We start from the raw sequence: 11,870 nt of genomic DNA, 5'->3' as shown, positions 1-11,870 counted from the left end.
CAGCTTGTTGTCGCTGTTAAGAACTTTAGCTGATCTGTCGAAAGAGTTAGTGAATTAAATATCATGAACTAAGAGGATTGCAGTTTTTATATCAGGAAGTTGACTAAGCTGCAGTGAGGTTCGTCGACCACTCAATGCACGAGGATGGTCTAGGTAAAAGCCAACTACTCATGGGTAAATTGGCTGACATGAGATTCTTTTAGATTGATTGGGTTAGAAGAAAATGGTACTACTGTATCTCATGACATAAGTTGTGCTTGATACTTTGACGTCCTCGGTGAAAACATAGCACACAAAGTGAATGCATGAACACTTGGGGCAGATACGTTTGCATCCCATTGGGCTTGGACGGCCATGATGGGCGAATGCAAAAGAAGATGCTTTGGGTGCTGTTGGATCTTCATCCGGGAGAAAGCCGCTAGGTGCTTCAGGTCTCACAACTGGATTTCAGCATTAGGTTTTGCTGGATGGAAAAACATCTTTTCGCCATGTCTAAATGGCGGTGAGGTATTCGAATTTTATAATAAGTGTAGCATATTCGAATTTTATAATAAGTAGTGTTTTTTATATTGGGTTTTTCTATCTATGGATGCCTCTTTGAAGTTATTAGGCTAGTCCATAAAGCTAAACTAATATGCAAATGTGCATCATTTGAAAAGTTCAAACTTCCATCATGAGCAAAACTTAGTTCCAACAGTTGCTGAGTACTTTCTCCAGCTTTGGGGGGCAATTCCCTAAGTCACTCTTTACAAAGTCATTGTAGGGGACGTTTACATAGTCCCCACTCACCACCTGATGCATTGCCATTGGTTAAGACGAATTAAGAATTTGGTAGCTTCTCGACGACAAGACTACGCCATCCTCATCGATCCATTCTGGCCATCAATGGGACCAGCTTACAGCGTTTAATAGTCATCACCCAAATATCTTGGAAATAAAGGTCATCATCATAAACTTATTGGGTTTCATGATCTTCGAACGATTGAGATCTATGGTGCATTAGTTCTTTTGTTAATATTTATCTTGGCTCTCGCTATTATTTATACCTATTTCTTAGTTGGTCAGATTGATTTGAATATCAATCATGAATAATCCGAATAAAAACTTAATATCCTATATAGTACGGTTGATTGTACCTTAAATACACATAATATTTTTAGAAAATTGAAATCCTTGGTTCATTTGTATGCTACTCGATAAGAAGCAGGAATCCCATCTTAAAAAAAGAAGAAGCAGGGATTCGGGGGGGACAAAAAAAATAACAACCGCAATCTAAAGAAAAGTGGGACTTGGGAAGATCATGGATAAAGTGATTCACCACTTGTCGGTTCAGGATTAAAATCTTCATCCACATGGTTCATCAATATGACGGTTCTTTGTTGGAGACTGAAACCTAATGCTATTGACGTAATCCAGTTCGAATGTATGGTAGTTCACATTGTGTTTAGTTCTACCAGATTGCCGTAAGCTACCCACTTATACCTATTAGTTGTTTACCTGAAGAAGATGTGATGGGTAGTGTTGGTGAACCTTATGCCGTGGCCGATGAGTTTGTACTGCTTGGTCCGATTGGTGATGTTCAAGATCATCTCGAGGATAAGATCTTCGCTTGATCGGGTTGAGCTCGGGATCGATTGGGATGCACCTCTTCAGCGAGCTCGTCCGCCTTTGTCGCCGCCTGATTCCTGAACATCGACTTAGGTCGGGATGGGGAGATGAATCCCGACTTAGGTCCATCCAAAGATTAAGTTAGTGAAATTCTTTTTATCAAAAATCCTCTGCCCCTTGCCATATGTTGGCTGGCAAAGGACTTTTATTATAGTGCCTGAGAATTGACCATACGTGACTTTCGTACGACGGTCGACTCCATGAGCGATAAGTTTGTACCTTCGAATGTTCGTCTCCCGAGATGTGTGAAATGGTGTCATGCGATGTCGTCCCGAGTTTCCCGATGCAATCCTTGTCAGGGCAACACTGGTTCGTGCGGTCTTGGCATGAGAGGAGAGCGACGATCATTTTGAATTCATGGTGGCACATCTAATGTGGCGTCGCGTCTTCCTCTCGAGGTTCCGTGCTTGCATTAGCGTGGTGGGGGATCATGTCCACGTGAAAGAATCTATAATATGTCTTATCAAATTGATTACCCAAGTACATGATCCATTGCTTAGGTCATAATTTACATATTACCTCGTATAGACAGTTGATCAACCATTATAGATGTACGCACCAAAAAAAAAAAAAAAAAAAGGAAAAAGATAACCACAATGCAATCAACAAAAGTTAAAAGTCCAACTCCTGCTTAAAAAATAGTTACTTGAATGTAATTCTTTAGTGCAGATCAAGAATAAGGATAAAGAAAAAGATTGTTGCATTATATCCGTAACCTTGGCGTGGTCCAATGTCAACGTCATAAGATCGACCATCGTCTCGAGGATCGCAAACCAACCATGGTAGTCTCCCTCCTATATCTGAGGAGAAAGAACGAAAAAGATCACCTTAAATAGTGGAATCAAATCAAATAAAAAAAGTCGAATGAACCTTTGTAGACTACTTTTCAAGTGGATTAAGGAGTTCGAACTTGGCCCCCATTTTCATTTATTAACGCATACTCTTATTCCTACACTCCACCTGCGTTACCCACCTGCCAGAACCTCGGAACTAAAGGCCCCACCAAACTGGGTAGGGGATGATACAGTTTTTCTTGGATCCAACATGATCCATTCCGATTCAGATCCGGATTAATAGATGGGATAGTCTGGTTATATTTTAGGTTGGGTTGTGACTGAGAATTCTCAATCCAATTCAGATCTGGATTGGGGAATGATTTAAGCCTAAACCTTAATCCGATCCAATATCCAATAAGCCTAATCCGAAATTATATATATACATGTATGTAGTTTCCAAAGTGCTGCCGTATGTAATTATATACATGTATGTAATTTCCAAAGTGCTGCCGTATGTAATTATAATCAAAACTTCACAACCTATGAAGCCGTTGGTAATTGTGTACTCTCCATCTCGATAACTGACAAGTTGGGTTTGTTGCCCAAATAGGTGATCCGCTGCCGAACTCCATCTGTCGCAAGTTTAATAGGACAAAAACTTGATGAGGCACAAACGGCGTCGTTTGAGTTCTTTATCTGAAAGATCAGATGGAACTACAAAGTCAAATACAAAGTCAAAATCTGGATAGACTAGAGACGTCTTTGGTATAATGCAGATCCAGAAGCAGAACAACATCTAATATAAACTAAAGATCGAGACGGAAGCATGGTGCAAATCAAGAAGCATGATGAGACCGAACCGACATATCAAGTAAAATAATCCAATTCGAATAATGAATCGGGCCATGGAGCGTAAAGAAGACCCAAGTCGACTGCAAGGACAAAGAACAAGACCGGCATCTATTGCAGAATCAAGAAGCTCAAGGAAAAATAAACGAAAACTATTGCAAAATCAAGAAACGCAGGGAAAAAAAGAACCGACATATCGAGCACTAGGATCCATCGAAAGCTTATACGAGAGTGAAAAGGGAAAGAGGGGACCGATACGAGGTCGTAGAGGATGATGACCTGGTCGACTAAGAATGCCGCGGCGTCCCAGAAGTGGTGATCTTCCTCGGTCGCCGATACGTCCCACTCCCCGCTGCTAAACGAGGCAGGGACGAACTTGTTGCAGTATTTAATGACCTCAGCGAAGATAAATAACCAAAATCAAGAAGTATAAAGAAAAATACCAAAACCTATTGCAAAATCAAGAAGGAAATCCAGAATAGAAACACCACCTTCCGTCGAACCCGAAAATATCGAGAGACGGAGAGAAAGAGAACGGTCTGGTCGGCCTGGACGAACGCGGCGTCCCAGGCATCGACGTAGTCCTCCGCGGCCTCTCCGTCCTCGCGGGACTCGGCGCCGGCAGAGGCGGCGACAACGTTCTTGATGCTGTAGTCGATTACCCGTCGATGTCAGTCGACGTAATCGGGATGATCGCCTCTCTGCTCGCTTTCCAGAAGCCTAACGAGCCACTCGCTCTCTGTCTTTCCCGCCCCCCTCCCTCCCTTCCCAATAAGAGGAGAAATGGGATGAAATAGGATAAAGAAATTTTGAATACAACTTTCTAGATTCTTCCATGAAGAGCACGGACATTTATTATTATTATTATTATTACTATCTTTTTACTCGCCTACCCACGTCCTACCTGCCTCAGTGACCCACAAAAGGGCCCCACCAAATCACCAAGGTGAATAGCGGTGGACCGTGAGCCACATTGTTCTGTTTGTTGGCCTCAAGCCGAGATTTATCAACCCAACATTGATTTGAGGGTAAACCTAATCAACAAGCCTAAACCCGAAGGACTATACATGCATGTATTCATTTATACCTCTACGATTTCCCATTTCATTTATATTTGACTATATTTACATCTATGTATATGTACATATAATAAAATATTGAATTACCTTGACGGAGGGTCAATTTTCAACTTGTATTCATTTTCCTTCTGTTCTCACCTTGGAGGCAAAGGCACTATGTGACATAACGACAGCAAATCCACTTTTCATGATATCAAAAAATTACTGTAACATTAATACAAAGAAATTGTAACATAATTTTTTGTACTATGTTATAATGTTTTATATTATTAAAAATATTATAACGTAATATAAAACACAATATTTTTGTACTATAATATTTTCCTTCTAATATTGTTGAAAACAATCGAACGAAATATAAAAATATTATATTTATAATATTTTTATAAAATTTATATAAAGACACTGTATTACAGTATTATCGTAATATACTATAACATTTTCCTAATATTACTGAAAATATTATAATACAGTATAAATATTTACATTAAAATTTGAAAAATCTCATTCCCAATTTTCTCCAATGCCAAAAGTAGGGCCAAAGGATAGACGGGAGAGTGTGGAACAAGCAAGTTATTCAAGGAACATAATATCAAAGTCACTAACAAGCTAAGGAATCCCACTATTCTGCAGTGTAGGTTTACACATGATCGTGCCTTACTAGAAGAATTGTGTTGACTGTTTGTTCCTCTTCCAACCAGCTTGAACTTTCCATGCAAGAAGATTGTTCGAATTGTTAGAAAGAACTTGATAATGGTCATGATAGCAAAGGCAACTCAGGTGCAAGATTCTGCTTCTTGAATGTTAGGGCTTGGGTCTAGTGATAAACCAGTGACTCCATTGAATTCATCATCTAATTTCTCATTAAAGTGATCTCTTAGGAATTCCACAGCCATAAAGGTGAGGGCGGAGGCTGGGACATACCACATTATTCTCGGAACACTGCCTCTAAACATACCATTAAAGCCCTCAGCCATCCATATTCTTTTTAACGCATCCAGCCATCCGTTGTACCTGCCAAATGCATGCGGGGAACATATTCTTTTTAATGCTCTATGTAAATGTTAAAAAAGAGTTAAGAATGTACATTGCTTCATTCATTATCAGTAAATGAGGATACTGTCAACATTCTTGAAAACAAAGGATATTGAGATGGAGAAGATTGGTGTGTTTTTGGAGATCAAATGCAATATTCTAAAAGCATATATCAATTGTATGTTTGGTGCTGCTTCAGAAGTTATAGGTGCAGCAGGAATTAGTATCAGCTAATTTATTCTTATGACTCAAATGAAGTCTTGTACCTTATGGTCGATCCTTGCACTTGCAATCTTGTCTTGATCACATCCAAAGGAGTTGTAAGGTATGCACTAAATCCTGCAAAACCACTAGAGATATAAAAAATTTGCAGTATATGCCATAATGTCAGATGTTACCAGCTCTACCACACAGACTCATGAGCTTATGGAAAAAACTCACACACTATAGAATAGCAGTGGGAAGAAGACGTTCATTTCTTCCAGCAGATTTGAGATATCTTTCATTTTTTATACATGCAACATGAAGATTAGTAGCTTACCACCAGCTAATCCTCCTAAAACCAGACCTTCAAAAGAACTGCCAACATGCAGGTTACTATTGGGTAAAAAACTCTGCTTTCCATACTCCGTGAAATCTTTTAGTGCTTCATAAAAGGTTACCTGAAGGTGGCAAAACAAGTATTGGTAGGTAGACTTGAAAATTTTCACAGTAACATATACAAGGATGCCAGTAGTTTATAGAGTCATAAGCTAATGTGATGAGGCAAGGTCCGAAAAGCCTAAGGAACTCGGAGATAACGGAAACATAGTAGATGAAGAGCACAATTGCCTATGTAAAATTTTGGATAGAGGTGGATATTACTAGGTTGAACCAAAATCTGGCCAACAATTGGAACTCTAGCTATTACAGAAAGTAACCACATCATTAACAAGGCAATACCAATGGTGTTGGAAAATGTTAGATAGAGAGGCTACTCCAAACATACTACAAATGTAGAAATTGATCTACTTCAAACATAATGCAAAAGTTGAAATTCATCTATATGCTAAAACCAGAAAGTGTATATGGAAGAAACAACCCACATGGAGAACATAACCAGCATTTCACCATACTTACCATAAGACCAGCAAATGGCACATCCCTCGCAAGTGTAGACCAGTACCTAGAAAAACATTGGGACCATGAGAAGGAATTCAATCTACGCCAACATGTTTGACCAAAAGAAATTGTAAACTGACATGAGAAAGATAGTGGTATATAATGGAGAGAATCAATAAACATGCTCAGGTAGTATAGAATCTACTCGAACAACACACAAGCAACTTGGTCTGAACATGAAAACATGCATTTGTGTGTGTTTCCACACTTGCATGCATGAGTGTGACAAATTTAGACATATGCAAATGCCCTCTGAAATCAAAATAAAAATGTTAGAAAAAATAGTACCCGACATATAAACCTTTTAGACCATGTTGCTTCCAAATTGAATGGCCTGCTTGAAACATTCCATTATAATAACCATACATTCTCTCCCCTGGCTTCTGAGAAATGTTCTCTTTCATAATTGTTGATGCCCAAGATTTTCTAGTGCCTTGCACCTGCATACGTTGTTTCATGACTTCACATGGCACATAGACAAAAGAACCAAGTGTATCTCCTGAAATGGAATGAATAGAGATTAAAATTCTTCAAGGCAACTATTATGTTGCTATCTAATATCAAGTTGATAGTAAAAACTGGTAAACTACTTTCTTGAAATTTAATGAAGTCAGTTGTAAATAAGTTACATGTTATACTGTGCATGCCGGTTCTGGGGAGGATCGTCAACCACATACCATGTGAAATTTCAAGTTTAATAACATGTGTTGAAATCCATATGTGGCACAAATTATAAGCAAATTGTGTATCTGAGGCCATGAAAATCATCACAATATTCAACGAATATGCAGAAAGCAAAATTACAATATCATTGTTGTCAAATTATTACAAGGAATAGTGATTCCCTTGTTTTCTGGTCATAATTCTCTGATTATTCTCACTAGACTAACTCAATTGGCATGGAGATTATCTGCAATCAATGGTAATTAATTACATATGCATGGAAAAATAAACGTTAAGATAATGTGCACTTGCATAGGATAAGCTAACAATTAATAAGAAGAAAGTTTACATTCTTAAAATTTTCATAATTTTCCTTAACCTAGCAGTATTCAACCAAGTTTTGCATCTCACTGATTATCAAAAGGAATAGGAAAATTTAACATTTACAGCTAATTTAAAAAAGTCCTGTTAAATTGTGTAATCTGGCATCTAACAACTAGAGTTTATGAAACAAAGGGTCAATGAGAAAAGTGACATTCAGAAAGAATCTTGAGATTTTGCTATTTGAAATACTTGGATGGCACTACACTGTTGCTCACCGATTGCTCCCGCAATGAAGTGAGACCAATGACCACTAAGGCTAGGATTTACTTCTTCCAACCATTTCTTGGTAGATTCTATCACACCAAAGTAAGTTGCACCGGTTGCCAGTGATCCAGTCACACCTGGAGTGATTCCTCTGTAAAATCCTGGAAAAGAGAGTAAATTTAATGCACATGGGTGTTAATAAAATCATAATATTTCTTAGCCTACATCACACGATATTTCAATTTGTTAGGTAATCTTTTCCATGGTAGAAAATTTTTCTACATAAATCATCTAGTATTTTGACAAGTTACAGGCAAATAGTCTCTCTGGGACACACTGATGCGTTGAGATATGAATCACTACTACAATGAAGGCCTACCATTGTGAGCATCAGATTCATATTCCAAGGTACAAGGGCCATTTTTTTGAGAAATCACCAAAAAGCATGTACTTCTTCCATCAAGGGATAATAATGCATAATATCCAACATCTTACCATGCCAAAGATACAATGCACTGATTAGGTCATCAGTAACCAATGCATCCATTACAAGTAGATTAGGAGGTATTGCCAGGCATTTTATCACATTTTAGACCATTATTTTGTTAATAACAAACTAAGAGTTTCATCATATACCCCTTTAGTTGCTGTGTTACTCTATGCCATTTGTTTTGATAAAGACTGAACTTTTTATATACCATCATTTGAGAAAGCATACTAGCCTAGCCTAATGACACCTTTAATATACTTTGACAGTTAAAACATATAAACAAAAGTAACCAAGTTATGTGAAAATGGGAGAACCACATGAATAAAAAAATGATCAAGTGTTCGATTCATGGTTCACATTACCGGTCCGATCCGGTGTACCGACCGGCTATTAGTATGGTACATACAAGGTTATACCGAGCATACTGACACACGGTATACTGAGATGTACTGATGTACCACCCGTACCGATCCTCTATCGGACCGGTACATACCACCCACACCGACTAATATGCTTTGGTACGTCAAACCTTGGTTTGACCCGACATTAGACTTATCATATGAAGAACTGGTAACATACACTTCACCAAAGAGGTCAAGTGTCCATAAGAAACAGAGGGAAGAAAGCAATGAGCTGAAAGAGTGCAACAAATTAATGTGCCACTGTGAGCTCTGAGGATTAGGTGGGAGCTGACCTAGAATGCCCAGATGCTACATGTACCTTCTTAAACTAGAAATACATGTGACACATGACCTAGACATTTTGTATACATACAGAAATGCCTTCTAATAAAATGGTTTTATCCTACATAAAAAATAATCCAAACAGACAAACTGAAGCATCCTTTGTTGGTTGCAATAATTAAGAGGAAAAACAAAACCACCTTATACCACAAAAAGGAACTCAACTATGGAGTACATCAAATGGGTAGCAAGCATGATATACCTCTCAGGCCATCTGAAACCCAGACATTCCTGACCATTTGCAGTATGTTCTTCTGAGCCTGATTAAATCAAGTAATGAGGTTCAGAAACATATCCCAAAGAATTTAAATCTAAACTAAGCTGTTAAAGTTATACATGAGTGCTACTAATAACAGCCTGACTCTGCATTCTTGTTTTCAGAGTGTCAATCGGATGCATCATACCCTCTCCAAACCCACCAGCCAATGCTCCCCAAAAGAACTCCCTCCCATGTTCAAGAACCTAGATAATACAAGAAGGCTCATTTAGTCAAGAAGCCTGGATAAAGATACCAAAATAAGGACAATTACCATATATCTAGGGTAGCACAACTAGATAAGAGTCATGATTGCCTACTAATAGATTATAATGTGTGCCAAAATTTGAAAATTAATCGAATCTAATTCTAGCAGCATATACAAAGATCTCTCTGGTCCATCCACAAGCATGCTAATTGGGACCAAAGAGCTCCAAGCTATCACATGATTTGAGAGGGAATGACATGATGTTAAAGCACAAAAATGCAAGCACAGAACAAGAATTTTAAAATAAAAAATACCAAGATTTTCTAGAACCAATATAAGTTTTTAACTTCAAAACCAGTAAATCCACATTAAAAAAGAGATGAAATAATAAAATTGATTGTTTGTAACAATCTAAAATAAAAAACAACCTGTGTCCTTTTAAAATAAAAATGTATTGCTGGTCAGATTGAATGATACCAGACCATATGATCTGACACTAGTTGTTGGTCAGAATGAAACTACAAGTAGATATTCTGTTAGGTATACTGAGATAGATATGCTACTGCTAGGTATAACATGACTGAAGTAGATTATCGAAACTGGTACTAAGTTGAGACTTAGATCCTTAGCTGATAATCCCTTTGTTGAAAAATAAAGCATCTGGTACTAAACTTTAAGCATCCAATGATAAAATTTACGCATATAACTATCAATGTCTGTAAATTAGAAAATTCTCATGTTAAGATTTCTTATAACCAATATCAACAGTTAATATTAACAATATTAGAAGATTTAGAAATCTATGGAAACCCTAAAACTATGAAACTCTTCAAAAATCATAGTAAAAATTTTCAGACATAGAAGTATGTAAAAGCCATTTGGTTTCTTCCTCATGACGCATTGATTATATCCAAGTTCCATATATGGTAGCAGAAAGCTTCTTAAAACTTTAATTTGCACATGTCTCTCAGTAATCAACGAATTATTTTGTTGAGTCTATATAAAAATTTTCAAGAGGAACAAAATGTAATATTTAAACAAAGAAATTAATGCACTTTCTAATATTGCTCATGAAAACATGAGCAATGATAGCCAAGTTGGAAGGCCATTTGGCTATTCCTGTTCATTCCAATTGCAAGTCATTCCCAAGGAAGTTGGCATATATTTCAAATATCATCCACTCTGCAAGCATTCTTTACCTGGTTCAATGTAGGATCGCCAGACAAATTTTGAATCGCTTGCAAGCCCACATCCACTTGATTGACACTTGTGATAAATATGTGAAACAACCACTCTGCTAGCTAAAACCGTTACAGTGACATATTACCTGATCAAATACTATTATCGATTCCGCTAGTCATAATCATGACTCTGCCGAAGTAACAACTTTTTCAAATAAAAAACAAAGGATTTTCAATGCAAAGTGATTCCTTAAGCGGAAAAGATCAATTTATCACAAGATTAACATAATTTCTAGATCTGGAGAGGTCAAGCAGCAATTCAATCAAAAGAAACGGAGGGCTATGGGAGATCCAACCGGCACATGTACAATAGGAGGCGGCTGATAAGGGAAGCGAATACCTTGATGGTGCGCGCTTGCTCGGAGATGAGGGAAGCCTTGGCGAAGGTCTCCTTGTCGACGAAGACGGCCTTCTTGGCGAGGAGTTTCTGCATCGAGTCCGGATTCGCCCCCATCTCGGAGTCCCCGCCGCCCTTTTCCGCCATCCTTGATTTGCCGCCTGCGCCGAAAGCGCACGATTTCAAACCCTTAGGGGATGGACGTCAGATGTCATTCAAAGAAATGAAATCAATATGATTAACGAAAATAGGGATTAAAAAAATGACGCCCTATAATTAAGTTTTTACCCAGGTCGCCAATTTTTTTTCTTCGACTGGACGAAAATACCCCTCCACCACCGGCTACCCACCTTGAGCGGCGCCGACTTCCTCGCCACTGTCGCTGCCCCTCCTCCGCCGCCGCCGCCGCTTCCTCCCCTTCCCCCTTCTTCCCCGCCTCCCGCTCTTCCTCGTCGATGTGGGATAAGCGGGTAAAGCGGCGGCGGACGGCGAGAGGGACAACCGCGGAGGTCTCCGCCGCCGTCGCCGCTACTCCCACCGCGACGGAGGTCCTCTCCGCTTGCAGCGCCGCCCGCGGTTGCCTCCTCCCTCACCAAGGCCGCCTCCGCGGAGGCCCGCTGCTCCCACCGCGACGAGGAAGGGCGAGCGGCGGGGATGAGGGGGGGAGGTGGAGAACGGGGAAAGGAAGGGAGGAGGGGGCGGAGCGGGCCGGCGCCGACGCTGGAAGACCAGGGCCGAGGGGGGGGGGGGGGCGTGCAACGGCAGTCGCGAGGAGT

At 39.3% G+C, this 11,870-nt stretch overlaps 1 protein-coding gene across 2 annotated transcripts; it reads right to left on the bottom strand.

The window, feature by feature from the left end:
• Positions 1-4,790: 4,790 nt before the first annotated feature.
• Positions 4,791-11,821, bottom strand: LOC135641558 (uncharacterized). 2 transcript variants are annotated; one of them, XM_065156999.1, is made up of 10 exons: positions 11,383-11,821; positions 11,098-11,255; positions 9,389-9,514; positions 9,255-9,312; positions 7,831-7,980; positions 6,857-7,067; positions 6,527-6,572; positions 5,949-6,069; positions 5,674-5,746; positions 4,791-5,386 (listed from the first exon to the last, which is right to left on the bottom strand). In XM_065156999.1, the coding sequence occupies exons 2-10, from the start codon at positions 11,239-11,241 to the stop codon at positions 5,149-5,151; spliced, it is 1,167 nt and encodes a 388-aa protein (XP_065013071.1). In that variant the 5' UTR covers positions 11,242-11,255; positions 11,383-11,821; the 3' UTR covers positions 4,791-5,148. The 2 variants fall into 2 exon arrangements, with proteins under 2 accessions (XP_065013071.1, XP_065013078.1); XM_065157006.1 differs by having other exon boundaries at positions 11,445-11,821.
• Between the last annotated feature and the right edge of the window lie 49 nt (positions 11,822-11,870).

This window comes from Musa acuminata, chromosome BXJ1-4 (assembly GCF_036884655.1).
Source record: "Musa acuminata AAA Group cultivar baxijiao chromosome BXJ1-4, Cavendish_Baxijiao_AAA, whole genome shotgun sequence".
Lineage (NCBI taxonomy): Eukaryota > Viridiplantae > Streptophyta > Magnoliopsida > Zingiberales > Musaceae > Musa > Musa acuminata.
This window is presented reverse-complemented; position numbering and strand designations above follow the sequence as displayed.